The 27,904-nt window shown below is 37.4% G+C and overlaps 12 protein-coding genes across 12 annotated transcripts; 2 read left to right on the top strand and 10 right to left on the bottom strand.

The window, feature by feature from the left end:
* Positions 1–2,547: 2,547 nt before the first annotated feature.
* RHIMIDRAFT_280494 (uncharacterized protein) lies at positions 2,548–3,485 on the bottom strand (the record flags this gene model as incomplete). Its single annotated transcript, XM_023612917.1, has 4 exons — positions 3,318–3,485; positions 3,045–3,290; positions 2,841–3,008; positions 2,548–2,785 (listed from the first exon to the last, which is right to left on the bottom strand). The coding sequence occupies exons 1-4, from the start codon at positions 3,467–3,469 to the stop codon at positions 2,548–2,550; spliced, it is 804 nt and encodes a 267-aa protein (XP_023467516.1). The 5' UTR covers positions 3,470–3,485.
* Positions 3,486–5,968: 2,483 nt separating this feature from the next.
* RHIMIDRAFT_236854 (uncharacterized protein) lies at positions 5,969–7,182 on the top strand (the record flags this gene model as incomplete). Its single annotated transcript, XM_023608646.1, has 6 exons — positions 5,969–5,981; positions 6,040–6,107; positions 6,154–6,204; positions 6,256–6,537; positions 6,591–6,795; positions 6,842–7,182. The coding sequence occupies 6 exons, from the start codon at positions 5,969–5,971 to the stop codon at positions 7,180–7,182; spliced, it is 960 nt and encodes a 319-aa protein (XP_023467515.1).
* A 101-nt stretch (positions 7,183–7,283) lies between these two features.
* Positions 7,284–8,072, bottom strand: RHIMIDRAFT_287452 (polymerase-like protein III polypeptide H; the record flags this gene model as incomplete). The annotated part of the gene is made up of 4 exons (XM_023613475.1): positions 7,284–7,334; positions 7,392–7,611; positions 7,665–7,728; positions 7,778–8,072. The coding sequence occupies 4 exons, from the start codon at positions 8,070–8,072 to the stop codon at positions 7,284–7,286; spliced, it is 630 nt and encodes a 209-aa protein (XP_023467514.1).
* Positions 8,073–8,122: 50 nt separating this feature from the next.
* On the bottom strand, positions 8,123–12,152 carry RHIMIDRAFT_201502 (uncharacterized protein; the record flags this gene model as incomplete). Its single annotated transcript, XM_023606549.1, has 6 exons — positions 8,123–10,535; positions 10,589–10,714; positions 10,769–11,087; positions 11,138–11,258; positions 11,305–11,607; positions 11,655–12,152. 6 exons carry the CDS (start codon positions 12,150–12,152, stop codon positions 8,123–8,125), a joined length of 3,780 nt encoding a protein of 1,259 aa, XP_023467513.1.
* A 1,014-nt stretch (positions 12,153–13,166) lies between these two features.
* Positions 13,167–13,852, bottom strand: RHIMIDRAFT_280489 (uncharacterized protein). Its single transcript, XM_023612916.1, has 2 exons — positions 13,796–13,852; positions 13,167–13,730 (listed from the first exon to the last, which is right to left on the bottom strand). Exon 2 carries the CDS (start codon positions 13,686–13,688, stop codon positions 13,437–13,439), a length of 252 nt encoding a protein of 83 aa, XP_023467512.1. The 5' UTR covers positions 13,689–13,730; positions 13,796–13,852; the 3' UTR covers positions 13,167–13,436.
* A 141-nt stretch (positions 13,853–13,993) lies between these two features.
* RHIMIDRAFT_125018 (uncharacterized protein) lies at positions 13,994–15,635 on the bottom strand. The gene is made up of 8 exons (XM_023605457.1): positions 15,556–15,635; positions 15,284–15,504; positions 15,187–15,234; positions 15,041–15,129; positions 14,911–14,983; positions 14,786–14,863; positions 14,614–14,735; positions 13,994–14,567 (listed from the first exon to the last, which is right to left on the bottom strand). The coding sequence occupies exons 1-8, from the start codon at positions 15,615–15,617 to the stop codon at positions 14,310–14,312; spliced, it is 951 nt and encodes a 316-aa protein (XP_023467511.1). The 5' UTR covers positions 15,618–15,635; the 3' UTR covers positions 13,994–14,309.
* A 33-nt stretch (positions 15,636–15,668) lies between these two features.
* Positions 15,669–16,864, bottom strand: RHIMIDRAFT_236850 (TBC-domain-containing protein; the record flags this gene model as incomplete). The annotated part of the gene is made up of 5 exons (XM_023608645.1): positions 15,669–16,048; positions 16,104–16,194; positions 16,235–16,440; positions 16,486–16,699; positions 16,748–16,864. 5 exons carry the CDS (start codon positions 16,862–16,864, stop codon positions 15,669–15,671), a joined length of 1,008 nt encoding a protein of 335 aa, XP_023467510.1.
* A 30-nt stretch (positions 16,865–16,894) lies between these two features.
* On the bottom strand, positions 16,895–17,807 carry RHIMIDRAFT_125009 (uncharacterized protein). Its single transcript, XM_023605456.1, has 3 exons — positions 17,527–17,807; positions 17,336–17,480; positions 16,895–17,285 (listed from the first exon to the last, which is right to left on the bottom strand). The coding sequence occupies exons 1-3, from the start codon at positions 17,660–17,662 to the stop codon at positions 16,997–16,999; spliced, it is 570 nt and encodes a 189-aa protein (XP_023467509.1). The 5' UTR covers positions 17,663–17,807; the 3' UTR covers positions 16,895–16,996.
* Positions 17,808–18,401: 594 nt separating this feature from the next.
* On the bottom strand, positions 18,402–18,797 carry RHIMIDRAFT_236848 (uncharacterized protein; the record flags this gene model as incomplete). Its single annotated transcript, XM_023608644.1, has 1 exon — positions 18,402–18,797. The coding sequence occupies one exon, from the start codon at positions 18,795–18,797 to the stop codon at positions 18,402–18,404; it is 396 nt and encodes a 131-aa protein (XP_023467508.1).
* Positions 18,798–21,394: 2,597 nt separating this feature from the next.
* RHIMIDRAFT_201222 (sterol-binding-like protein) lies at positions 21,395–21,781 on the bottom strand (the record flags this gene model as incomplete). Its single annotated transcript, XM_023606516.1, has 1 exon — positions 21,395–21,781. One exon carries the CDS (start codon positions 21,779–21,781, stop codon positions 21,395–21,397), a length of 387 nt encoding a protein of 128 aa, XP_023467507.1.
* Positions 21,782–22,158: 377 nt separating this feature from the next.
* On the bottom strand, positions 22,159–23,953 carry RHIMIDRAFT_291435 (S-adenosyl-L-methionine-dependent methyltransferase). The gene is made up of 8 exons (XM_023613809.1): positions 23,875–23,953; positions 23,645–23,792; positions 23,562–23,593; positions 23,420–23,510; positions 23,105–23,371; positions 22,990–23,047; positions 22,821–22,940; positions 22,159–22,764 (listed from the first exon to the last, which is right to left on the bottom strand). Exons 2-8 carry the CDS (start codon positions 23,768–23,770, stop codon positions 22,565–22,567), a joined length of 894 nt encoding a protein of 297 aa, XP_023467506.1. The 5' UTR covers positions 23,771–23,792; positions 23,875–23,953; the 3' UTR covers positions 22,159–22,564.
* A 2,758-nt stretch (positions 23,954–26,711) lies between these two features.
* Positions 26,712–27,889, top strand: RHIMIDRAFT_280477 (uncharacterized protein). Its single transcript, XM_023612915.1, has one exon. The coding sequence runs from the start codon at positions 26,804–26,806 to the stop codon at positions 27,422–27,424; it is 621 nt and encodes a 206-aa protein (XP_023467505.1). The 5' UTR covers positions 26,712–26,803; the 3' UTR covers positions 27,425–27,889.
* The last annotated feature ends 15 nt before the right edge of the window (positions 27,890–27,904 follow it).

Raw genomic sequence — 27,904 nt, 5'->3', positions numbered from 1 at the left:
CAGCCTGTAGATAGGAACAGTGAAGAAAAAATTCAGGAGCGTTTTGACTGGGTTCATAAATGGGAGTGTACGGACATGGACTTTAGAACTAATTGCGTCTTTCTCGATGAGTCTGCATTTCACATTAATTTGAAACGTAGTATGGCTTGGTCAAAAAAAGGATTACCTGCTGTGGTCACAGTGCCCAAAACCCGAGCACAAACAACAACGATTTTAGGTGCGATCTCTGCTTCAGGATTAATAAAGTGTAGCCTGAGATTACCGCAGCCGCCAGCCAAGAAAAGAAAGAGAGAAGGTTATGCTGAGTTAACGAGCACAGGGACAGTAACTGGTCATTATTTTAGCTTTCTGAAGGCCACGGTGGATGAAATGGATCAGTACCCACATATGAAAGGGCACTATCTTATTATGGATAACGCTCCTATCCATAAATCTGGAGATATTGCTAAATATATTTTATTTCGCGGTTACCGTTATGCTTATTTACCGTCATACTCTCCTGAACTTAATCCAATTGAGCAATTCTGGTCAGATGTTAAGAGCAAAGTAAAGCGCAATAGGTTATTGGAAAAAGAGACGCTGATGACGGGAATTAATGAGGCGTCCAATAGCTTAAAAGTAAGTGACTTCAAAGGCTTTGTTCGACATTCATATAAATGTTTAGCCAAATGCCGCAACAGAGAACATCTTTAAATCTGTCTTAAAGTGTACGCATTTATATCTCAGTTATATGGCTCATCTTAGCCTTATTCATAGAACCTGTTTACCGTATTTTCAATGCATTTATACTTCTTTTATACAATAATATTTAGCCATTTAACATAATACATGTTGTGTATATAAACGCCCCTGAATTCAATAGTATTACGCATATCCGAAGAGTTAGTTGATAATCTGACTTAGGAATGTATTAGGTATAAACGATAACTTTCAATGGTATCTTTTTACTTTTGTGTAAAATAAGACGTGGAGAATTATACACTCCAACAATATACGCCGCACCGTAGGACAGACTCTCTTATACAGTATATTTGGACAGGTAAATATGCTCTTTGAATACTCTTTTTAAGTGAATATCATGTCAATGCTAAAATATGACAGACGCACGCCTGCCTTTCCTTGCGTATTAATTCCACATTTCAAATTTTGTATGATTATCCAAAAAGAGGACCAGATCAGGAACATGTTTGATACTTGTTTGTTCACTTGCGATTCAAAAAAGAAAAAAGGAATACTCTATATATTTAAGTTTAGGAACAAGATAGAAATAGAAGCAAGCATAGATTGATGAGAAAATATTTGATTATCCAGGCGATATGTTGTGATTACTATAATGTTATGTACTACAAGTAAAAGTATTCTTATTTTCTCCTTTTTTTTTTTTGCAATCAAAAGAAATAGCAATCTTTTAGCTAAAGAAACTAAAAGTCATTAAAACTATCCATCAGATGATAGTAATCACACTGGTAAATGCCTTAATAATGAGCCATTTCTCTCTCTATTTGATAATTCAAGTACATCTTGAACGACAAAGAGATATCAAGAATTTTTTTACGCACTTTAAAATCATACATATGAGAGAAGTGTTTCTTCTTACAAAGTTTCAAAAAGAAAGAGATAAAAAAGAAATGTTGTTTATTTATTTATTCTAATTTTATGCTGTCAGTTCTATCAACAAAAAACCAGGATCATTCACGTGTAATTATGATAAATTCGTATTTCATATCAGAGAGGATGAACTGGACAGCTTTAGGTTGGGTAGACACTTTGGTAGTGTGAAGTTGTACAGTGACAACATAGGTAGCGCCCCAAGGAAGCGCCCGTAGCATTAGCCTTCTTGTGGATTTCCTCCTGCACGTAATGCTCGCCTAAATACGGTTCCCATTTTCTGAAAATATGAAATTGATTTTGATTAACTGCGATACTGATTGTTGGAAGCACTGTACTTGTGCCATTTCATGCTGCAGAACTCTATTTTAACTTGCGCGCGTTTACCGCCTTTTCCCATTTGTTTGGTTTGTTTCATTTTTTTTTTTTAATAAATCAACCGTCTGTCAAGGAAGAAAGGGATGAATGTAGTTTATTTCTATGGTATCTAAAATAAAGAAAAGAGAGAATAGACCATACTTTGCACAGGTATGGACTTTTACTTTTAAACGTACTCTGAATCAAAAAAGTTACATGTCGTCATGCTCTTGAAGTCGTAAAAGTTGCATAACCTCACTAGAAAATTCTGTTTCACTTCCTAAAGTACACAACTTCATACTAATAATATATGTCTTCATTTAAAAGGTGTACTGTTTTATTAAAAATAAATTTCAGAAAGAGGATAAAATTATGATGTGTATGAAAAAAATGATTGGCGATATTAAAACAAAGTATTTACGCAAAGGTGAAAAATAAAATGTGTGCAAAAGGAGACGGCATACAAATGAGAGTAATAAGTGTCAAGGAAAGAATATAAAGAATTATACAGCTAGCTATGTAAGAAAATTATTACATGTATATAACTTACTCCGAAAGTATCTAGATGTGTTCTAGCGATAACTAGGACGGAGAATCATCGTCTAAGCGTATTCTAGTTCTTGGTTGCTCCTGATCGTCCACTCTTCTTTGTCGTCTTGTAGGAGCAACAGCAACCCGGCGAAACCTATGAGGGACCATGTCATTACGTCGAAGCCCACAAAGGATGTGCATGCAGTTGAGACAAGCAACAACATCCCTGTTCCAAAAGCGATATCTATCTGGAGCTGCCATGGCGGGTCTACAGTATAGATTGGTGCATCTACAAGCAATGTTTAATCAGTATAAAGTCATACAAGTGGTTCATGTATTATTACCTTAAAAGGCCATGGCAGACAACAGTAGGATATCGCTCACGTTGATACGGTCGTGGATTTGGAACACGACGGAACGTGTGGAGGCTCTCGTTGTGGCATGTTGGACAGTACCTACTGGTCTTGTACTCGTCTATAAGATAGACTTGTAACCCATGTTCCTTGGGGAGTCTTCAGAAACCAAGGCCACGGATGGGCTCATGGTACCTAGCATGGGGAGCGGACCAGTTTCCCATCACAAACACGGCGTCTTCTCCAAACTTGGTGCGTAAGTCTTGAATAAGCTTTTGATCGGCACGTTGTTTGTTGAAGTACGCTGAAAGACGGATCTTGCGAAAGAGGGGGTATCCATTATCATGGTTTGTGATGGTATGTCCATAGAATCGACTGAGAACGGCAGACTGTTCAGATCTGGCTTGAAGGAAGCGGCCAAAGCCTTCTACGGATATAGTACTGCTTGGCTGTTGAGAAAGGGCTTACTCAGCTCGAACGATATCAGGATCCTGGGCTTCGAGAGCTTGCAAGATTCGACGGTACTTTTTAGTTTTCCACGTCTTGTCTTGCTGTTGTTTAGTGTACCTGAATTTCACTAATTGCTCTGGTGTAGAGTTTTCGTGTACAAAATACAACATACCTCTTCTTCCTGGGCCCACAGCGACGCATCGACCAGAAATCCCTTGGTGATTTCGACGAGTTACGTTGGTGATGTAGGAGGTAGCTTCATACTCCACCGTGAACCTTGCCGTGTATCTTGTTTGCCTATCGAACCTCTTCTTGAAAACCGTGACGTCAACGCCATCAGTTTGAATGGTGCCACGGAATAAATAAAATTAACTAATAGAGTGGCAACAATGGCACCTATGACCTACTCTAGTGAAAGGTTGCCGCTTATGGTATCACATCCGGACAGGAGCCCATGCATATTGAAATCAAGGCAATTACCATTTCATTAACAAAACAAGTCCATTTCAATCAAGAGATGTACCATATTTAATCAAATAAACCCGTAATTAGTCTGCCTTGTGCCAGAGCGGCAATTGTAGCTCATGTAAACGACAATAAAAAGTATTCATAAAAATAAGAATTAATCATTTACTTCTTCCTTTGTTCTTTTAATCTTACTTGATATCATTGTGTATCGTCCATCAGTGAGTAAGTACGTCAATGATTATTGTGATATTAATGCTAACGCTCATATGCACAAGGCCAAAAGCAAGCTGAACTGCTTCAAAAGAAAGAGAGGTCAAGTTGCTGAAAAAATAGGTAAAATACTAAGCCATAGTACCAAATGAAATATAACAACTGTCAATAACTATTTCAAAAGTGTGTTTCCAAATGTCGCCACATCTAGTTGGCATGTTCTTCAGGGAGGGAGGATGAATTTGAATTGCCAAGTATATCATTTGGCTTCTGATATTGATTTCTGGTTCTTTCTTCTATTACTCTCTTCTTGCTGCCTCTGTCTATGCCTTTGATTCTGCTATTGACAATACTTAATGCCCCTTTGGCAAGGGTGGGTGGGCTTGGTTGCTAAATACAGATGCGGCTCCTGCTACCATTGTTTCTTTTATTGAAACCCTTAGCAATTGATCTCTGGCGCTTTCCTGATGTCCCACTTTTCTCTAGTTATGTCTCTGTACCTGTCTCTGTGTATTACTCCGTTTTTGAAACTAACGATTCTTAATACCCTTTGGGAAAGACGAGAGGATTTGGCTATCCCAGCACATGCCACGGCTGCAGTATTTTGTATTACACTTAGCTTCCATTATAAGCACTGCTCGAGCACTGATGTTGCCGTACTGTGTTACAAAAAATATTCAAAATAAAGTTTGTTATAGCTCATATATTTCTTTTTATTGATGTCTCCTAAAGTTCCCTATTATTTAATTGCATCAAGGCTATACTCAGCATGTCATTTAGGATAACTATTCAAGCCAATAATCAATCTACACTCTACCTGCTCATAAGCTGTACGTGTTAAAAGAAAAAGAAACTAAAAGCAAGAAAGTGGACCTGCTTAAGATAACATATGATCGAGTAATGCGTGCAATTTACTTTGAATTAATTTTCGTAAGCTTGAAAAATTAATAATTTCTTTATTCTTTTAACTAGAAGCCTTCTCTTTAGTACTACACAAAGGCTCCTTTTTTACTGGGGTTTTTTTTTTCTTTTTCTTTTTTTTTTTCTTTGTAGCAAACAATAATGCTTGTTAGAACAATATGCTTGTATTTTATCTTGCTGTTTAGTGGTATTTGAAAAAAAAAAAAAAAATAAATGTTTGAAGCTATTGATTATTTCGCTACATTCGCACCTTTATATTTTTTTTGTTTATCTATGATTCTTTTCAATATCATCAATAAAAATCTATTCGCATATTTTAAGCAAAAGCAGCTCTTTACTTTGTAGTTGCAAAAAAAAAATAGGTTTAATATATATAAATCAGCATTCACACACAAGAAACTGTAGAAACAATATATTTTGCATGGTTGAATATCTTTTTTTTTTTCTAGGTTTACTTTGCAAGTATAAATTATGCTACTATTTCTTTCCGTTTTTTATTTTGAGTAAAGATTATAATAAAAGCCTTTTCTTTCTGATTAATTTTCACTCTTTTTATATCAACCATAAATAAAAGTACATTGGGTACCGAATGAATACAAAGATAAATAAAATGATCCTTTTTTGTAGCCATTTTTGTTGTAGTTTGGAGCTTGATGTACCTAGTTAGCGATTATTACGAATAGAAAATATTTCAATTAATTTATCTTTTGCTGTAACTCTAACTTGTTGCAAAGAAAGACCCGCAGGCAAGACAATATTGCACTTAAATATCTTTGACCAGACTAAAAAAATCTTGCTTTACTTTATAAAGCAAATGTATATATCTCATGTCAATATAATCCTAGACTATATTTATAAAGTAACATATAGTCAGAATTTCTTTGCCTTGTCGTTATCAGCTGCAAGGCTTGAACCTGTGCAGTAATCAGATTATATAAACAATCCATTTTAGGCAACCCCTTTTTTTACTCTTTTTCCAGCTTTTTGGCATCAATGCAAATGTGGACACACGTGACCCAATCCTTTTAAAGACCACTTTATCTTTTTTTTTTTTTCTTTCTCATACTAGAATGACTGACCAAGGTAGTCCAGACTGAACTCTCATCTGTTTTTAGAAATAAACACTAACTAAATACAACAGGCTCGACTTATTCAGTACTTCAGAATGTGCCTGTAATGGTATCTCCTCATTACAGACTACCAAAAAAGGTATGAAATATTGAATTATCAGTTCACGATTTAACATGTCCAAAAGATTATCATTGCCTCAGAACTTAAGCCAATTCCCGACGATATTTCGCAACTGGTAAACAGGATAAAAAAAAAACTATAAATGTGGAAATTCATTACAAAATAGACAACCTATCCCTTTTCAACAGAGAGACAAGTCCTTAGTTATATCGAGGCATCTCGTAAAAACGCCTTGGAAGAGGAAGAAGCTTTGAGAGCAAAAAGGGCTCAATACGAACAAGAGAAAATCAATCAACAAAAGTTAGCGGCTAGAAGGATTGCTCCAGGATTTCTGGATACGGATACACGTATTTTGAAACCAGAGCAAAAGTATAACCCTACTCCCGAAGCAACAACAGAGGAACCTCAAGAGTTAAACCAGACTAGTTCTGAAACGAGTCATGAAAAGGTGAAGAATTAGTCAAAGAGCATATAGGTCACCATACGCTGACTTTACAATAGTTTGATTATCTTCGATTCGAGCAAGGACTTGCTCCAGCTGATCCTTGGGATGCACCAGAAAACGATTTTGTTGCTCTCAGATCAGTTTTGGGTAGTAGCCCCAAGGCTAATTACAGTACGCCTACAAGTCGCACGTCACCTGTAACTTATACATCATATCAACCGCAGCCGCAACCACGACCATATCCACCAAAGAATGAAGGAGGTAAATAAGAAAAAAGACTTTTATCCTTTGTCTAATATATGTATAGCTTATTGGAACTTCCAAAATGGAACAACTATGCCATACCCTCAAGGATTATCACCCAAATCTGTACCAGCTATACCGCCCAAACTGTTTACTAACTCACCTTTGCCGTCCTCCTCTACTTCTTCGCCCATCATTTCACACCCTTCTTCATTAAAGCCTCTAGCCCATCCTACTGTTTCACCAACACCACCACCCATACCACCATTACCCAATCCACCCTATGAACATTTAATTGAAGAATTAAACAACATGGGATTTACTCGAGCACAGGCTATTGACGCATTAGAAAAGAATGATCACGACTTGATAAAAGCTACCAATTTCCTTTTAGATCAGGCATAATACAACAAATCAAGTTGAAGTTCTATAGTTTTTATTGTCATGTATTTCAATAAATATGTACATTCTTCTCTCTCTCCTCCCTATTTCTTTTCGTCCCTCTTTTAACTTCCCCACCAAGAAAGTAATCCTAAACCATCTTCTTGTATTGTGCACTAGGAATGATAGGTTAATGATTCGCCCTTTTTGTCAGTGAAAATTTAATACTTTACAGTAATAGAGTAGGGTGGTATTTTTGTTGAATTGGCAGCAAGATCATCACTGGCATCAGCAGCTGATGGACGTCTACCTGCTGCCTTTGCAGGTGGGTGACTTGTTGGTGTAGTATCTGTAAATTGCTCACGTAGAACTCGTACCCGAATGGGTTCTTCAATATCCATAAACATTTTCTCTCCTTCGTAATTCCACACCCAAACTTGTTCTGCTGGATCACTATTTTTTTTATAATCAACATTTATTTTATAATGTCCTTGTATTGTACTTACAATTTGGATCCTGGTTGAAGTGCAGCACCAGGAATCAAGATATCATCAAAGAATCCTAGAGTCACTTTAACACTGTCAATATCATATATACTAAAGTCGTAGCTTTTTCTTACCGACGACGCCTGCTGGTGAAGAGCTTTTAATTTTTCCAACTATGACTTCTCCAATGAATGGTCTAAACACAACCAATCTAAATGTTACTTTAATGTAACTGCAGCCATCGCCATAAAGAATGAATCCTTCAGACATGTGCAAGATATCATGAACGCATATACAAAGACCCACTTCTTGCACTACTTTGTTTGCATATTTCTCATTTAATACATCTGTCACAGCATTAATATCGTCCTTTTTGAAGTCATTAGGTACAATCTTGACTGTATCTTCTAGCTCAGAAAGTATAAACATTTGAAGAAAAAAAAAAAAAAAAAAAAAGTGACTTAAATTTTATTGTTTAATTAAATGACAGACACCTTGACATGAATCATACCAGTTCCTTCTGGTGTTAAAGGTAGCCAGCCATCAAATGGAAGGTCATCAGGAAGTTTGAATTGATGATCACCGATATCGACATCTGTGAGAGTATTATGATCCTTGACCTTAAAGTCCAAGGTCTCCTTTTGAGGAGAAATCTTGGTAGTAAACGTTTCATTCCACTCTGGAGTCAATGTCTTTTTGATATGACGAGTCTTGTAAACCACCTTATTTCCTACTCTCACACGACAGTAAGGGTCACTGGTGCCTCCTCGATCCATTGCTTTAAGGTCACGAGCTTCTATCAACTGAACTTGAACGGTGACTGCATCGTCAGAGATGGATCGCTGAATGCTTGAGCTGCTACGAGATGTACTTGGTTCAATCGAGGAAGTGTTGGTAGCTTCCCTGCTGAGGACAGATGACGCATCGTCACTCGATCTCTTGGTGCCAATTCTTCCCAGGAATCCGCTTCCCAAAGCAGAAACGCCAGCGCCAAACACTTTGGTTCCCGCGCCTATGCCAGCACCAACGACTTCTCCTGGTGCTTGAGTGAACACACGTGTGGTAGCAGAGAAGAAGGACGTGTTGGTTCGCTTACGAGCAACGAGATCGGGTCTCCAGGTCAAGCGAACGGTCAAGGTACCAGTACCATTTTGTAAAGTGTATTCCTTGGTAGCAGTAACAAATGTTTCAATATCGTTACCAGTAAAAGAGATTCGGCATTCGCCCAAAGGTGTGTCTTTACCAATCTGGTCCCAATCAAAGACCTTGGCTACCAGGTTAGACGTCATACGATTGATCACAGGCACTGTAAAGGTCTCGTCTTTGTTAAACACTGGGTTGACCGTCTTCTTGTACACTTGCGATTTATATATACGTTGTTCATCCAAGTAGAAGCGAACAAATGGATCACTTGTGCCGCTGCGATCTGCGGCTGTCAAGTTGGATGCCTTGACCAGAGTCACCGTCAGGTTGCCTTGGTTTTCCAAACTTTCTTTAGGGTCAAGCTTGAATCGAACAACAGGCACGTAACGGAAGCTGAGACGGATGAGACCGGAGGGGCATTCCAAGAGTGATAGCTCTTGTGTCACTGGTTCATCTTGCTCCATCAGTTGTTCAACAATCTTTCGAACTTCTAAAGTGCATCGGCCCAGGATAGACTTGTCATCTTTTTCGTCTTCTTTCACCTTTCTTACACGTACAAGAAGCTTGGAGAAGTCAAGTTCTTTCACAAACAAGGTGCCTGTCTCGTTCACTTCAATATGTTTGTCTCGGTGTTCGAGAGTGCGGAATTGAGGATAAGTGCTGTCCAAGGAAAGGTCCACCGTGACCTTGGTTGATTCGGGTAAGCTGAGTGACTGAACAGTGACGGCAAGCACGCCAGATTCATATTTGACAAGATCGATCTTGTCGTCTTTGTATCGAATGATTTCTTGGTGAAGGTCCTTTTCAGGCAATTCCTTGGGCTTGTCAATCATTTCAGGTTCCTCTGAGGCCTGGCTGCCGTTCGATTGCTCTTCATCTGCCGTGGTGGGTTCTTGCTCCTTTTCTTGCTGTGGTTCCTTGGCAAGGGCTAAGGTAGGGAAAAAGGAAGCGCTATAACGAAGCGTGCCACGTCCCTTGGTGCGTTCGGCCGTCATGAGTTCCACGTTTCTGGTGACAGGTTCGAGTGCCTCATAAATCAACTGACCGTCCTCCGTCTTGATTTCCTTCATGATATCTTCAAGGAGCAGATCGGTAAGACCCAAACTTTTATCCTTTGTATTATCGTTATAGTCCATCACCTCGAGCACCAAATCCTCACGCTTGGAATGAACGGGCACATACAACACTTGATTCCAAACTGGACAAAGCGTGTCATCAAAGTAATCAGTCTGACCACGGTTCTGAGTACCGACCAAGAGACGAACATAGGGATCAGATTTGCCTCCGGTCATTGCTTCTACATTCTTGAGATCATCGGCACTTTCCACATGGACTCGAACGACGCCGATCGGAGGGCGGTAGGCACCGTGAGAAGACTGCTCAGTGAATCCCGTCATGGTGATATGCTTCCACTGCATGCCCAAATGGACCTTGCCGGCACCGTCCTTGAGAGTCCACCAGTCTTGTTGATTGATAAAGCAGTCTTCCTCAAACTGCTCAAGCGTTGACTGCCAGCGTCCCAAGATACGATCGTCCATGCTGTCGTCCCGGATCTCGACGTCCAGATTGAGATTTGTCTTGTCGGTCACAAACAGCTCAACAGATTTGTCCCAGCGTGGGTTGACGCTGCGCTTGAATGGGTTCGTGCGAAGTCGTTCTTGACCATTGACCTTGACTACAGCGTATGGACTAATGTCCGATTTTCCAACCAATTCTTTACATTCATGAACAGAGAAGCGCAAGATACCACTATCTAATGTGTATATATGTCAGTTATGCAAAGTGGGCTTGCTATTTGTAACATACTTGATTCTTTAGGAGGAATTACCGTGCCATCCTCGTTTTTGTCAGGTAAATTAACAGGGAAATAGTGAAGGTCGACCTTGACTTCACCACAGATTTTACCTTTCTTCATGACAGAAAGTGACCTATTAAACAGGTGAGAAAGCAAAGAATAATTCAATATAATCTAAATACTGTACAAGCCATCAACAACATTATCGTTTTCCTTGAGGGCCTTGAGATCAAATGTACAGATACCACAGGAAGTATCGCTTCGTCCTACATTTCTATCCTTGACTTCAAATACCAACGTATCGTTTGTATGGTTCAAGAGTACAAAGAGAGTTTCATCAAACTTGGGGTTACGGTTATCTTCAATACACTTGGTTCGACCCAACTCTGGGTTCTTTTCACTACCGACATGGACAGTAATGTAAGGGTCCAATGTGCCAAACAGATCATTATCCTTTAATCCAACAGCTGAATGGACCTTGCAAACCAAGACACCATTTGCAGAATCTAACAAAAAAAGAGTCAGCCTTTTTTCTTTTTTCTTTTCTCTTGCTTACTCAGATCGACAGCACCAGACATCATGCCAGCAACGTCCAAAGTATAGACGTTTGGAGCATACATCATTGGCTGGAGCGTGGCATGAACTTGTTCTTGAATAAATGATTCAAGGCCAGGAATCTATCATGAAATATTAGACATAGTTCAAAAATAAACACTTTCTTACATTATTAATGTCAAATCCAAACGTTTCACCGCCCACAGGCTTGAGTACATAGTCAAAGGTAGGCTTTTCCAAGAAAGAAGCTTCGACTGTCTTGATATGGGGAAACTCATTAAACATTCTAAACTTTAAGCGAAGATGACCACTGAACGCCAGATCTTCCAACAAGATAGGCATGCCTGCACCAAGGACACCCTTTCCGACACGAATGGTCAGTACAATCTTGGGGTTCACTTTGGATTGAAGATCACGCTCGGACATATCCAGAGTATCATTAGGCACAAACGAAAACTTCCAGTCCATACACTATAGACAGATGATTTAGTGAGAAAAAAAAAATGGGGCCAACTTACCACCACATTAGGCTCGGTCTTTGTGATCGTCTTGATACTCTCAATACGTGGTGCTTTTGTACCCAAGGTAAATGAAGTCAGTCGGATCGAGTCCAGAAAAGAAGGCGTGCTATCGACCAAGATGGAGTCTGCAATACCAATGATCTGAGCCGAGAGAACGGGTTCATAAATCAGCCAGAACCGAGACATGAAATGATTGATCCAATCAGCTGTCTCACTTTCGGACTCAAGCCGATGAATTGATAATTCCCGCTGGATATCGTCTCTCACATTGCGTCGTAGTCGACGAATCGATGTCTGGTAGTAGGTTGCCAAGAAGGCGCCGATGACCAAACAGGCCATCAGGCCACCTCCACATTTAGTCAGAAACCAAGTAAAGACGACGGTAAAGAGCATGGCGGCGGTGTTATGATACCATTCACCATAATAGGCCTCCTTCAGGAACTGAGACAAGACGTCTTGTTTCTCCACGGTGGATGTGCGCACACCTTTATACATGTCGATCACAGCATCCAAGCCAAGCTGTTTGGCAAGTACCTCCAGTGATTGTTCGTCGCCTGGGTTGGGTAGCTTAGAAAACGCGTTCCATCCAACCTTGTCATCTGTCTTGGACGTGAACGAGCCAACGGAAGGAACTTTTCTTGCTGGCTTGGATTCGGCAGAAGCAATTGAAGCAGCCACAGTGGTTGTGTCATTTGTGCCTTGATCGTTTGATAAGGCGGCGGAAGGTTTGGAAGGCAGACTGTCTAGCACCACCTGGGCTTGTTTCTCAATAGCCGCTTTTTTATCAGCCGGAGAGAGGGTTTCACTTAGCTCGACCAGTTTCTTCTTTTCTTCTTCCATATTTTATAAAGAGAAAATAAAAAAGAAGGAAAGAAAGAAAAAATATCAGTATTAAGAAAGGAGGAAAAGGTGGGGGGAGTACGAAATGTTGTGTAGCCTTGTCAAAGGAAACTAGGCCTAATTTTAATATGATTGAAGTCACCATTACACATTAAATACATCTTGTCTTATATCATACTTTGTATGCCTATGCCTCACATCCTACTATCTTTTCCTTCCCTTTTACTTGGGATATAAGCTATTAAAGTTTGGTCGGCGGTTGAACATGCTTGAGCAGCCCTTTTGCCTTTTTTGTACTCTTCTCCAGAAGGAAAAAAAAATACAGTATGTGATGCACCTCGTCTATTTTTGCTTATCACCTAGTAATGATCCAATAAAATTCTTGGCTTATTTATTTTTATTAAAGGCAACGATTTATTTGCTTGTCATTTTATGTTTAAGACATTCGAAATGAGTATGCAATTTATCTAAAAGATGGACAGGAACACGTTGTTGATGAAATTGAGTTCATAGATTTTGTTGTTGACGAAGGACTGTTCGCTATCAGAGCAATAAGTTCTCGTATCCAGTTCTTAATAAACCTTCAGAAAGGCCTTTAAATCTCTCAAAGCAATCAACTACAGATGAAAGGAATAAGAAAATGTTGACATGGAATTATGCAACAAGCGACGCTATACTATTCACTCAAATGGCAAGCAAACTGGATTTTTTCATTTATTTTTTAGTAAATGTCTGAGCGTGGCAGCTAGGCAATCGGATATTCATGTTCGTGCAGCCCAACGATGGGTCAAACGCTGTTATGAAAATCCTGAAAGCATTTTCGAAAAGAAAAAATCAGGTCGGAAAAAGAAACTTTAAAAACACATTAAAAACCATATATGCAACACCAGGACATAAGGAATTAAGTGATATGAGGGATTTGTATAAAACATACGCATTTTAATGAAGGCAATGGCTAGTTGAAGCCTTGCGATTTCGGTTGCTTCTGCCATTAACAATTACAGCCATATCACTGTCAGACAATGTTGGTGGATGTAGTTTTTGAATGTCTGATGGCTTGGACGTGGTGGCGTAAGTGTGCACAAAGGAAACAACAACATCCAGGAACCTGTCGAGTTGTGAGAGGTATAAGAGTATTTCTTTGATAGATATTGGTAGCTGAGTGTGTGCGACTTCAAACAGGGTGTACATGTGGGCGTGAGGGCGATTGAGATGATAAAAGGTGGGTGTACACTACATGCACCAGAAAATACACCAGAAGTTAGACTAACACTACGGGCGCTACTTTTACATATTACCTATGATGAAGTCCAGCAAACCTTTTCAATGAGTAGCGCCAAGCTAAACATGACTTTATAAAATCACTATCTTGGTTTGTGTTCTTTCCTAGAAGAAATAGAAAAAGATTTTTTTTTTTCAATTTTATATTATCAGTTTGATCAACAAAGTCTATTTTTGATAAATTCATATTTGCATTATTTAGCCTATTTTCTGGTGCATGTAATGTTGGTCAAATGATATCTCGTGCGCCTTTCTTTCACAAATTCTCTAAGCTTACAAATTTCGAACCGAGAGGATGGTTTTATTCATAGGACTGTCTGCACCATCATCCACCAACTGAACAGTGCGTTTGGAGGCTTGATGGCGTGACAATTTCTTGTGTTCAATTTCGTGAACAACAACAAACAAAAAAAAAAGCCTCACGGATGGATTGCAGGCTGCTGTAGATTGAAGTAAGTTTGGTCCTTGGGTATACATCATCACTGTGGTGCTGAGTGTGTCGCTTTTTTAAGGTTGCATCATGTTTATTTTTTATAAGTAATAGTCGTCTTTTTTTAGCAGCTCAAAATTACAAATAGAATCAAATATCCAACTTTTCAATAATAAAGTTCGATGTGTAAACAGATCCTTTAATTCCTGTCTTTTGGATTCAGGATCATCGCTACAAACAATCACGTCCTGGCATGAGTCTTCAACAATACCTCCGCCTGCTAAAACGCATTTTTCCACTTGTCTCTGTAGATCGTCATCTATTATACACACTTTGAGGCCTCTAAACAGGTTTGGTTTCTAAAGGGGCGTGAGTTAAAGGGGAAGAAGCATGAATTTGTTATACCTTGGCTTCTTTATTCTTTCTGGCCTTTTCAGGAGCACCTGTTCGTCCCATATCTCGATCCCCACTAATTTCATACCTACTTTCTGGAATAATATGACCTCTCTTTATACAGTTCTCTAACCCTAAATATTTAAGTTATTTCTCTGGATGCATGAGTTCAACACATGCTTACATTGTTCATTGACGATAAAACAACCATACAAGATACCCAGATAATAAGTTAGACTGCGATCCACAATGTTATGCTTGTCTGTATCAGTGAGTTATTTTTCTTTTTGGTTTCTTTTATACATTTACCTGCTGGTAATACGATATGAGTTACTTCTGTGTTCATTTTGTCTACAAAGGTCATGTTCGGGATATTCAACTCCTTTTATGATTATTTTAGCAAAAAAAAAAAAAAAGTGTATATGTCTATTTAACTTACTAGCTTATGCCCCTTTTTCAATATCCTACATTCTTTCTCTTGTATTGGCAGAGAGTTTTCTTGTGCTTGTAGAGCAGCCCTAGCTTGAGCTATAACGAGAAAAGCTATCAATACGCGCGTATAAAAAAGAGAGAGAGATTTCGAACCTTTTTTAATATCCAAGGATGTGACTAATGTTTTGTCTTCTTCTGTTGCTGTAATTTGTAATCAGTCATGTGCTATGCATTTTCTTTTTGTTCTTACATAATGAGGCTGGATCTATAAAAGGATCGTCTACTTGATATTCTTGCTTTAATTTCATAAACTCATCGATTATAATTTGTATATTGGGCATTGGATGAAGATGTTTTATAAGGTGATTGCAAAGTGGACATGTCGCTTTTTGCTGCATTTTAGTTTCTATGCATTGTTTACAAAACATATGAGCACATGATATAGACATAGGTTGCTTCATGAGAGACATGCTATTAAAAAAGGTGAATAACAATTACAAGACAAAGAAAGCATATGTATACCAAACTGAGCACTCAAGCTCTCTTTGCATTGCATTCAATACACTGTTTGTTGTTGTAGTCATGTACACTTTATTGGAACAACCCGCGCGGTTTTTTTTTTTAAAAAAAAGGCATTATAAATGAAAATCCCTTAAATAAGCAGGCAGATCTTCTTCACCTTGGTGCAACTCACTGGCTGTCGAGCTAGTAGCAGCAATACCAAGATTATCAGCCACTGATTCATCATAAGCGTGATACACTAGTTTTTGGTAGAGATCAGAAGGCAAGCTCTTGACGAGTACCTTGGTAAGTTCAATAATTTCCTTGGCGCGAAGGGGAGGCAGGACACGAAGTATCTTGTATGGGCTTTGGGTTTGTAGAATGTCTCCACGAATAAGAGCAATTTGAGCAATCACAAATAATATATTCAAGTGAAGACCATGAGCAAACATATAGTCCCATAGTTGTAGAAGCTCAGAAAGAGGTGCTGTACAAGCCGAAAATGTCATGATGGCTATGGAAAAAAAAAAAAAGTTGGGTTTCTGTTGTTAATTTGATAAAACACTTACGAGGTAATGCATAGACAGTGGCTGATAGATTCTTTCCACGTAGATAACCATAAAGAGTAGGATCCAACGAGCGCAAACATAATTCAAAAAGCTAATTGAATAAGTAAAATATAAAAATGAGAAAAACTTACACGGATACCGCAGTGTACACCTCTCATAGTCGGAAGAACATAAAGTGGACACCATCTATAGATAAATGTCGAAAATGCAAAAAAGGCATCCATCTCTGGCATGACCATTAAGAAAGGAGCAGCAAGTACATTCATACCTTGCATATATGTAATATTGGTTATGGGCTTGTCTGTAAGCAGTGTACGAATACTTTCTATACGAGGATCTATAATGAAAAATTAGAGATCAGTAAAGATATAAAGCCCTTTACCCTTTTCTCCAGTCCAGACAAATGCGTTCAGTAATCGAATGAGCATATCTTCGGATACGTGTTCTAAAAAGCTAGTATCTGTGGCCATTGTTCTAAATGTGTCATTACGTATTTTATCATCAAGAGCGCTTGGTCCCAGTTCAACAAGATGGATATAGCTTGAGGCAGATATGTTACGAACACCAAGTAATAATTTCCATACTTTTTCTCTTTGCTACATATACTGATGAGTATTTCAAAAGCAAGTGGAGTTTGTATTTACGTCAGGAAGACATGTTTGAGTGAGTAATGCTTCCTTCAGATCAAAGATACTCTTGATAGTCTCTTCAGGATCTGTATGTTTTCTGGCAAGTATTGATTCAATAGATTCTTGATTCATAAGAAGAAAAAAGGAATAAAGAAAGAGATGGTTTATTATATTACAAAGAGAATATATAGAGAGATACAATGAAATGAATATTTCTTAAAGGGGAAAGATAGACATAGAGAGAAAAGGAGGAGGGAGGGAGGGTTACTGTACAGGATTATCCAAATCATGATGATATCTTATACGATTTGTTCTTGGTTGATTATTATTATTATTATTACGATGGCCTCTATTAAATGTATAAGGCTGCTGTCTTGTGACAACATTATTATTACTATTATTATTTATAGCAGCGTTTAATACAGGCTTAATGTATTCTTTCTCTGACATGTTTGGTTTCTCACTAAACGGTAACGTATCTTGCCCCACTCTCTTTAATTTACATTTACTAGGCGTACAAATATACAAATGTCCATTTCTCAACTTACAATGCCTATTAAAGAATGAGAAAAAGAGGGGGAATATGACATTATTATAACTTACACTCCCGATAGACGTAAAATATCTCCATTCTTTATCTCACTTCCTTTTGTGCCCCAAACAGTCAATACGATTGAACCTGTTCTATCTGCTACTAAAAACTTGTAAACTATATCTCCGTCACGTGTACCTGTTGGCTCATTGTCTGCTTATATTTGTTAATTATACCTCTTTATTAAATAGAAATGCCTTACCTGGCTGGAGCACAATCACTTCGCAATCAAAATTTTTACATTGTGCATTCATGTCTTTTACTTGAAGAAAGTTTGCAACCACCTTATTGGCTGGCTGTTGTTGTTGCTGTTGCTGCTGTTGTTGTTGTTCTATCATCAATAGGAAAGATGCATTTGTGTAAGAAAAGAAAGCAAGAAAAAAAAAGGCCAAAGTGCCAGTTAGCCCTTTTACTTTGAATCCAGATGATGTTGGTTTTTTTCTCGACAAATCAAAATTATTTTTCAGATTTTTAGATTACCTTTTTTGGATGAAACGAAAAATATATACAGGCAGGAGAAAATTAGTTTTCAGACAAGTATAGAACTTGCCTGCATCGTGGCTTACACTATCAATGCCTACTCTAGGCAAGATTATTGCTATTATCGAGTGGCATAGAGTGGATTTTCTTTAGGAAGAGACTTCAGTATATGTTGAAGAAAGCTCGAGGGTTCGCCTCTGAAATCTTGAAGAGCGATCAAGTACTTGTCGATGACTGTTCATGATTGCTTTGAAATTCAAAACAGCTACTAGATACCTATTCCATTGATCTCTTGGCTCCAAACATTTTTGATTTGTGCATCTAAGAAAAAAAGTTAATGAAATAGTTGTCTGCATTTTAGAAATTAAGAACATGTTACCTTAAGAGTCAGTGACACAAGACTATAGGCTGGCATGCTTGTCGAAATGGTCGTGGATTAGGGACTTTTGCAAACTTTTCTAATTTTCCATTTTTACAGGTAGGACAAAAAGACGTCTTGTGTTCATCGATCAAATAAACGGAAAAACCATGTTTCTTCAACATTCTTCGCATACCCTTGCCACGGATTGATTCATGATACTTTTGGTTTGCAGCAGATCAATCCTCAATGACGATAATAGAGTCTTTTCCGAACTTCTCTCGAATTTTTGCTGATACCTGGCTGTCAGACTGCTGCCTGTTGACGATCGAAGATAGCTTCATCTTTCGGAATGGAATTAAATCATGATTGTGATGTTCATTATCTTCATTCATGTAATATGTGGACAATGCCTCATGAACTCTTGCCCTGACTTTCAAGTATTCGGCAAATTGAAGAACGTTAACGGTCAAAGCTGGATGTTTTGAAAGATATGCTTCAGATTGTTTTACTTCTTCAGGTTTCGTATTTTGACGCAATTTAGTAAATTTCTTCCACTTGGTTTCTTTGGTCCTTTGGTTAAGAGTATACCAATAGAAAACACTCTTGCTATTTGATTTACTTCTCTCATGCATACAATACAACAAGTTACGGCACCCTGGGTCGATAAACACGTACTTATTGGTGGCTTCTTGAAGCTCCCTTGTTGTCAATTTGTTTATATGTTGACATTCATCTTCGTCTTTATACGCCTAAAATATTACAAGGATTTGAAGTATAGAGTGACTTTTCTTTCTTTTTCATCTTTGAGACTACTTTGCTTCTGTTCTCAAGGTAGACATATTATTGAAGAAGACGCCATGACAGGATTCATATTATGAAAGCTCTCTCTCACCATATAAGTTCGTAGCAATATTCCAACAAAATAGACACTACATACACGTGCCTGAAATAGTCTGGTAGTGGCCAAACATATATATATATATATACAAAACTGAACCTTCCTCCTTATCAGTATCTTCTAGAATGCACCCCTTTTTATTTCACCAATTATCAAGTGTTTAAGTACGCAATCAACTTTTGCTTTAAAGTGCCCTTTTAAGAATGTCAATATTTGAATAAAGCGAGGATTTACGAGCCTTACTTCTTGAAAGACAGGAAACGACCACCGTCAATTTAATTTATTTTCACCTTGTAAAAACGACATTTAATTTTTTAAATTTTATTATATTGTCTCTGTTGGTATCCTTAAAAACAGGATAACTTTATTTTTGTCATAGACCTCACATTATCGCCTTTTAATATATGGCAGTGGCGTGCGATACTTATTAAATTCAAGAGTTTTCTCAGAAAGCTGCAACTCGAATTTGAACCACCTATTCTCTCCCACGATGCTTTCAGAATGATTAATTACTCTTCTGCCTAAAAAACATATCCTTCTGTCTGAAAAGAAAATTGATTTGTCCAGGAAAAAACACTGGACCTTATTTGGACCCGAAAACATCCCAAAAACATTTGTGATCGGAATAACTCGATGTGTTCCCTTTTTGGCAAACACCAAAAATATCCCGAAAACATTTGTTTTTGGGTACCTGAAAACGTCCCGATTATAAATGTTTTTTGGGATGTCTTTGGGAGTAAGTGATACCAAAAACACGGATCTATACGCATACTTACTGGCTCTTTAACGTATGATTTATACTGTTAACCATTGCTTATTAGCCTCTTTCTATAGACGATGAGCATACTATTGACGCTTTTTTTTAGATGAGCATTTATTATTGGTACATATGCTTCTTTAGATCTTTCATAATTGATATATTGGGACACTTCTTTACCGGTTATTCTTGGTAGAAAAAGAATGGTATTTGTTTTATAAAGTACAATTTTTATTATGTTGTAGTAAGAAATAAAAGCAATAAACGAAAACAGCAAATGAGAGACTTTAAAGGCTTCATTTGAAGGGGGTATACATGATGGTACTTACCATAGCAACCTTACAAAACGATATAACCTTTCTTTAAAGATCATGTAGCAGCTATTATTCATCAGCAAGTGTCTTGCACTATAAGTTAATATAAAAAGATTAATTAGTAAAGATCATCCTTTTAAAATAAAGAATATCTTTTGCCTTTTATTTCAACGGTACAATAGTATCTTAAAAAATAAAAGTAGACTATATAAAAGAGAGTTGTTAGCAGTAGTTTTTAAAAGGACGTATAATACCTTTACCCTGCATAAGCTAGTACCATACAACAATTTATTCAAATAACCATAGCTACAAGTCTATTAAAACTTTGTTAAAGCCATTTCACTAAGAATTGTTTTTTTTGTTAGTAAAAGTGTTTTGTTTTTTGCGAAGTACTTAGGAGAAAAGAAAATACAGAGTAGATTTAGCTTATAAGCGACAACCCTTTCATTCCCAGCGGCCTTGCCACTTAATCAGGAAATAATTTACTACTATGCCACATGTCTTTTTTTCCTTCTGGGATATTTAAGATATAAGAGCAGTAAAAGCTAATAACTACTATTGTAAAGCAGCTTTGAAGTAACTTAGAAGATATAAAGACTTTTGAATGTTTACAAATGAATTGAAACTACCAACGTTACATTTTGAGAATTAACAAGTCAAATTGCACAACTATAACTAGCATCTTTTCTTTTTCTTTTTCTGCTTACTTTACACTTAGATAGAACAACAAGCGAATATAAAAGCTACACTATAACGCGTATAGACTGTACTTGCTTTCTAATTTCTAAATGACCAACATAATGACTAAATTACAGAGAATTCGCTTTTTCTTTATATTTTACGAACAAGTCTCTTAAATGAAACAGAAGTGCTTTGTTACCGTAAAGAACTGAAATAACTTCCATTCAGTCATGATTTCTCACATTCCTTCCATTAATTGACATTTATTTACCTGCTTTAATGTGCTTTTTAACAGGACCGAATTTTTTCTTGCCTCATCGGCCTTTGAATTCTTGGCTGCCGTAATCACACCAATATGCAAAGGGAAATAATGTCCTTCTTTTGTTGGAATAAGGACAATTATGTTTTTTGTTATTTACACAGGAAAAAAAAAAAAAAGAGAGGGGAAGTGTGTTAATTCCTCTTTTTTTTTTTTAAGAAAACCCTAGTCAGTCATGAATTAGACTGAATTGCTCCTTGAATAAATTTATAAAGGCACTTGTTTATTACATAATCATTTCTGTACAAAAATAAAATAAATTAAAGCTTAGCAGCAGGCTTAACGGCCTTGAAGACGGTATCCAATTTCATAGCCAACATGATTTGACCCTTAATCTTGAGTTTACCACTCATATAAGCCTTTTGACCATTTAATTTACCAGTAGCCAAGTCAACAAAGTCTTGATCCTTCAAGGTCAAGATAGCATCAGGCTTGACACCCTTACCACGACTAACTTTACCTTCCTTCTTGACATCGACGACAAAGACCTCTTCTTTACCTTCGTTGTTCTTGATGACAAATTGAAAGACACCATTGACTTGCTTGATTAACTTTTGCTTTTCTTCAGGACTGTAGTTTTCGAATGACTTGTTAAGTTCAGCAATCAATTCAGAGCTTTTGAAACCAGGAACGACGATATCAGACATTTTGTAAAGAAGAAGATAATAAAAAAAAATATATAATTTTTGCTCTTGCTGCTTTTATAGTCACTGATTTTAATTTTTCTTTATGTCATCTTGATCTGTACAAAAAAGAATAAAGTTACACTCTCCGCATTTCACTCGTAAAATTACAATAAAGAAAGAGAAAGAGAGAAAGAGAGAGAGAAATTTTACATCCCCCTCCTTTCTCCTTTTGTTAGTTGAAATTACAAGTTTTATTATTATTCACAGAGTCTATTAAAAACAACTTTTATGCCTTTATCATCATAGACATGTGAAAAGGGACCGATGGGAGAACCAAAATTACTATAAAAGACTATACTCACCCCAATTTAAGAATCTGAGATTGAAAACAGAAGTTGCGTATTTCTTTCTTAGATGCAAAAGTGCTATGGAAGTCTGATTTTACACAAACGTTAGAGCATCCATAGTTATTAGCAAAAGAGGAAAAGGTGTCGTGTTTAACTTTGATTTCGAAGCAAGAATGATGAGAGTCGAGATAATGTGACGAGATTGATGGAGTGTGTAAGATATCTTTGGGATAAAGACCAATCCATAACAGTTTAATGGTTTAAAGAATGGGAGCTATACTACTCGTATAGCCATAATTAAGGGCGCAAGGCTTCAAAAACCTCACAGGGAATGTAGTCAATGTGATATTGTTGTCTCATCTTGTAAAAATCAATATACCAGTACAGGTTTTCCCCTTTATTGTTTTTAACCATCTTCCAAAGAAAATATACTCAAGATACACAGTTTGAACACTTTTTATTCGACTTTTTGAGCAACTACGGTGTACACATGAGCATGGCCATTGATCGATGTCATACAATACTCAAGTTCTTTCAAATAATTTTGTTGTTCCTGTACATTCTTTAAGCCCAACACAGGACCAAACATGGGCATGCCACTCTTTGCAAACTGTATCCAAGCCCAAATGGCCATCTTGGCCTCATTTGTACCATTGGCTAGTACTGGCATGGTTAGAGGTTATGGTGTTAAATTCTGAAAAAAAGAAGCTTACTTGTATCAATGTATCCGTATTTAGTGTCAGTGATTGTGATATGATCAGCTTCGGATACCATTCTTTCTAATTCTCTTCCAATTCTTGCATCTTGTCCTCTTGCCTTGCATGTAATATTGGCTATGCATTAAATGGTGAGGGCATGTTATTTATAAAGAGGAGGATTTACCTGCTTCCATCAACCTGTAGAATGCATCCTTCTCTTGTCCTTCTTTTAGTTCAGGTATCTAATGAAGTTTGTCAAGAAATCGCTCCTTTTTTTTATTCTTCTTTTTCTTTTTTACCCTCATATCGAGCTCAACCATTTGAAAGTAACCTCCTGGCTTAGTCACACGGACCAGCTCCTTGATCGCCAATGGCCATTCCTCGATTTTTAATGCAGCAACAAATAGTCTCATATGAACAAAATCAAACGAGTTGTCTGGATACGGTAAACCTTCAAGGATATTACCAATGGTAAACTGGAATTGTTTTGGCATCATGTTCTTATTGACAACATCTACCATATCACAGCCATAGTAATTGCAATTGGGATACTCAGAGATCATATCCTAATTCACAGTGAGTCTTTGTTTTAAATGAAAATTGTCTGGAGTTACCATGACCCACACGCCTGATCCACATCCGACGTCAAGTACTTCAAGTCCGCCCTTGAAATCCAGAGCCTTCAAGACCTTTGGACGAACGTTTCTATAAAAGGATGTTATCAAATGACATTATAAGTTACCATTCTTTCGTTACCCTCCAGCTATATATTTGAAAATGCCATGTTGCTATAACAACATATTTAGACTCATTGTATCACACAGGCATACACAACTTACACCTGTCAATCTCAACTGCTCGTCCTCATCTTTGGGCAACCAGTAAGTAGACGTCTCTACTTGATGAAATTCTCTCTTTGTGGGTATATCTGTCTTTTTACTATCATCAACCTTGGTCTCGCTCATGTCTGTCAAATGTGTTTTATTACTAAAATATGTATTATTTCGTATCTTTGTAAACTTGTTTCCCATGAAGAAAAAAAAAAAGAAAAGAAAAAGACTTGGCTTACCTGTCAACTAGATGAACAAGGGGAATGAAAAAGTGAAATATAATCGAACCAGGAAGGCTTCCTTGCTTTTGTATTCCATTATTGTACACACTGTGAAACTACCCTTCACTTTGTATGGGTGTCGAGTTACACATTCCCTTCTTTCTACACTGGAAACCTTTTAACCGTTTGATACAGTTTTTCCTGAAAGTTATGTCGCATAATTCGGAATTCCATAATACAAAATATACAAAAAACGACACCTTGGGACGCTATTAATTTCTGGAAATAGTGTGTGGATGCGCAAATACATAAAAGCTTGCACAATTTAGCTGTCATCACTTCTTTGTTTACTCTCCCCTCTGTGACGGAGGATAATATTCGCCCTGATCATATCTTTGATCACGTGATGTTTTGTACGCTTCTTTAGGGAATAGTGGCTTCTGGCTATCATGAAGAGACAGAGGATGATTTGGCAATGCTGGTGGTTTTGAGCGCGTTAAAAATGGATACGAATTGAGTGAAAGACAGCAGTTTGAAGATTGAGGAAAATGTCACTTCACCTTGTATCTGTTCAGGCTCCGATTTCACCGTCTTCAAAATTCAGTGTCTGTCCAGATCACTCCCATTTCGAAATATTATCTCAACCATGTTGTTCATTCCAACTTTCAATGGCCAATCTTCTCATTCTGAATAAGCCAGTGTAAGTCCACTTGGACTTAAAGAATGGCTATTATTATTGTTATTTTTGCATTTGTTTAATTACATTTTATATCCCTTTTGTTGTAAATACTTGTAAAGTATAAATTGTCTCGCAGTACAAACAATAGACTACATTGAATTGTGCTAATTTTGCTTATAAACCACATGATCAAGCAATTGATATAAGGACAGTCTACACGCTCAATTCATAGAATATTGTTGATACATTAGCGGTCTCCTACAGTCTTTTGTTAATTGTTTCGTTATTTACTTCACCGTTTGACGAAGGCTAACACTACATGCACCAGAAAATAGGCTGATGCTATGGGCGCTTCTTCTTCTAGGCACTATTTGTAAGGCTTTCAAATGGAATATCCTTTGATATGAAATGTGAATTCATTATAATTACGCATGATGGTCTTGGTTCTTTGTTTATCAAACTGACAACATAAAATTAGAATACGCCAATAACAACATTTCTTTTTTTATCTCTTTTTCTTCTTGAAAAGAAACAATTCAATATGGTGATTTTATAAAGTCATGTTTAGCGTGGTGTCACACATTCAAAAGCTTTGTTGGAGGATATCGCAGGTAGTGGATAGAGGTAGCACCTGTAGTATTAGTCTAACTTTTGGTGAATTTTCTGGTGCATGTAGTGTTTCCCTTTGACGAAACTATACACACTATTCAAATGAGTGTCTGTCATTTGCCTCCACGGAAGTGAAACTAGTTGTCCTGATAAAGAGGATATGCCTATAGCGTGCCAGCGATTGTTTCTCATCGTTACAAAAATGTCAAAGTCACTTGTTCAAATTCCACAAGATTATACAATCCCGGTGAAAGAACGACAAAACGACGCGTAACTAGCGCTCCTATAACGAAGCCAACTTAAAGACATTCCTGGATGCACTTATTATGTTGACTTGCATCTCATGCGTGGAGCTCTTTGACAGCAAAGATGAACTGGCCCTTCATATGGATAACACACATGTGAATTTCGTGATACTCTCTCTTTCTCTCTTTTTAGCTTGCAGCTCTCTCACGCTATTGGTTCTCTAGGATACTTGCATGCCAGAACCGACAACCGAAAGCTATTGAATAATCGGTGCTGAAGACATATCGCGCAAGTTCCATCAGTATAAAACTTTATGTGCCAATCGACCTGTATCTAAAATAGATCTAGTTGACCACAGTTCAATGATTTATTGCAAGTCAATTTGGCATTAAGGATATAAAAAGCGCCCAGCTAAATCAAAACAGAAACAAATTGGTGTTGCTTCTGTACGCTAGCCACTGTTTTTGATAAACGCTACACGCACAAGAAAATCTACGAGAAGATTAATGCTACGGACGCTCCCATGAGGCACTTTTACGGAATTGATATCGTTTCGATATTCCCAAGAAAAACGACGGCCTTTTGAATTTGCTTGGTCTCCTTGACGATCTACTGTTGGTTTCATCGATCCACACAGACCTTTGTGTGCGAAATCAGAATGTGATATGTTAGATTATCGTTGCTCGACGGCTCCATATATTTCGGACAAGCATAAACCTCGAGTGTCAAAGAAAATCCTTGTTGACAATTGGCCGATGGAGTATACACTCATACTTGGTTAGTTGAAATATAAAATGGTGGCTCAATCAGTTTAGTAAAGTTGCCCCATTCAGCAAACTCATATTTTTCCAGCCTGGCTTTCGACATGTGGATCATTTTTTAATAACCTCACTCGCGTTATATAACTCGATTTATCCACTGTTTTTCCCTGTTGAGATGTTTTGTACTTGAAGAGTATTGAAAAACACAACGTCTGGCACCATGACCTTTTAACAAGCGACATGGTTTCTAAAAATACGAAATTGATATTCATTGGCTGCAACATTTATTGTCGACTCTAAAAGGGTTGCATAAACATTTCTTGTTACATAAAAATTATTTGTCAGAAAATACACGGTATTAAAAAACAAGGAGAGAATAGGTCACTATTGACACAGCGCTTTCTTTTTATTTGGCCCTGTTGAGAACTTGTTTATATTATTATCGCCCCATATTGAAATGATGTTGGCTTTCCCCCATTACTCTTTTTACTTTTGAATCCCAGTTAACCCAATAAAAGAAAAGTATGAAAAAATAGGGGGCGCATGTTTACATGTCGTGTCATATTCTACGTAGATATACGCTATGTGTCTGTGTGTTGTTTGTTTTGATTTCTTTTTTTTTTATTTTCTCTCTCTCTTTTCAAAAAAGCTGATGCCAAGATATTACGTACCTGATCGATCCAAAAGACTCAACAAGAACTTTACACTTGTCCAAAAAGCACAAATCATTGATTATATGGAAAAGACCGAAGGCATAACCCAAGTGGCTGTCACCAAATGGGCGCAAAAGCAGTTTGGTCTGGTGGTGCCACCTACGCAGTCAACGATAAACAAGTTATGGAAGTTCAGACACAAGTATGACGTAAAGGCTATCCTGGAAGGAAGTCTCTGTGGCGGTGTTGACCGTAAGACGCTACGAAAGTCCAAGTACCCTGAGCTTGAAAAGCTCCTGATCGATGACATTATCGATTGTCAAAAGCAGAATGTTCCCTTGAGTGGGAATAGGATTAAGCAGATGGGTGAAAATATCTGTCGATTCGATCTTAAATTGGATCCTGATTCTCCCAATTCTCCTTCCTTTTCAAACGGTTGGTTTGAACGGTTCAAGAAAAGACACGGTCTGACGACTGACATGGTCGGTGGTGAGCCTAGTTATGTCGTTTCTCAGCGTTTGCATTCTTTGAATATGGCTCATTCTATAAACCAAGATGATCAGCTAGAGTTATCAGAAGGTAAGTCATCCTTTTTACATCTTTATGCTACTCAACCATAATAGAAAGTAAGCCTATAGGAGATGAGCCGAATGATACCACTAAAGAAGATCTTAAAAGAAGAGAAGCCATGCTTGATGCTTTACACACAATTATGAAATATCAGTCTTTCTTTGGAACTGATCAAGATGTTAACTTCTATGATTCTTGTCAAATAATGTATAAAAGAATAAGAAAAGATGATGAACAACAGCCACAAGGCAAACAGAAGAAATTGACAGACTACTTTCAATCATAAACTTTTTTTTTTCCTTTTGCGCTTTTTTTATGTCTGATTAATATATCAATATCGCTTGCTTAGTACAAGCTTTTGACACGAATATAGAGTGCTCAATGTTTTTTCCCGAGATTAATATAGTAGAAATTCCCTTACACCAACAGTTTGAGATATTTCATCAAGGCTCGCTTCACTTTTTGTTCTTTATTGAAGAGATATAAATGCTGAGTGTGAAAAAAGAAATCAATTGGCCAATGCAATTTAT

This window comes from Rhizopus microsporus, assembly GCF_002708625.1.
Source record: "Rhizopus microsporus ATCC 52813 unplaced genomic scaffold scaffold_6, whole genome shotgun sequence".
In the NCBI taxonomy this organism is placed as follows: Eukaryota; Fungi; Mucoromycota; class Mucoromycetes; order Mucorales; family Rhizopodaceae; genus Rhizopus; species Rhizopus microsporus.
Note: the sequence above shows the minus strand (reverse complement) of the source record. Positions and strands in the feature narration are given on the sequence as shown.

Excerpts from the sequence above, each read along its gene's own strand:
- RHIMIDRAFT_280489 (XM_023612916.1), bottom strand. The coding sequence starts at position 13,688 with ATGTACACCCTGTTTGAAGTCGCACACACTCAGCTACCAATATCTATC.
- RHIMIDRAFT_125018 (XM_023605457.1), bottom strand. The coding sequence starts at position 15,617 with ATGACTACAACAACAAACAGTGTATTGAATGCAATGCAAAGAGAGCTT. Across the intron at positions 14,984-15,040 it reads TGAAAAAGGGGCATAAGCTA|GAGTTGAATATCCCGAACAT; the intron begins GTAAGTTAAATA and ends TAATCATAAAAG. Across the intron at positions 14,568-14,613 it reads GAAAGAATAAAGAAGCCAAG|AAACCAAACCTGTTTAGAGG; the intron begins GTATAACAAATT and ends ACGCCCCTTTAG.
- RHIMIDRAFT_125009 (XM_023605456.1), bottom strand. The coding sequence starts at position 17,662 with ATGATAGAACAACAACAACAGCAGCAACAGCAACAACAACAGCCAGCC. Across the intron at positions 17,481-17,526 it reads AGTGATTGTGCTCCAGCCAG|CAGACAATGAGCCAACAGGT; the intron begins GTAAGGCATTTC and ends AACAAATATAAG. Across the intron at positions 17,286-17,335 it reads ATTTTACGTCTATCGGGAGT|GCATTGTAAGTTGAGAAATG; the intron begins GTAAGTTATAAT and ends ATTCTTTAATAG.
- RHIMIDRAFT_291435 (XM_023613809.1), bottom strand. The coding sequence starts at position 23,770 with ATGAGCGAGACCAAGGTTGATGATAGTAAAAAGACAGATATACCCACA. Across the intron at positions 23,511-23,561 it reads TTCAAATATATAGCTGGAGG|AAACGTTCGTCCAAAGGTCT; the intron begins GTAACGAAAGAA and ends ATCCTTTTATAG. Across the intron at positions 23,048-23,104 it reads TGGTTGAGCTCGATATGAGG|ATACCTGAACTAAAAGAAGG; the intron begins GTAAAAAAGAAA and ends AAACTTCATTAG.
- RHIMIDRAFT_280477 (XM_023612915.1), top strand. The coding sequence starts at position 26,804 with ATGCCAAGATATTACGTACCTGATCGATCCAAAAGACTCAACAAGAAC.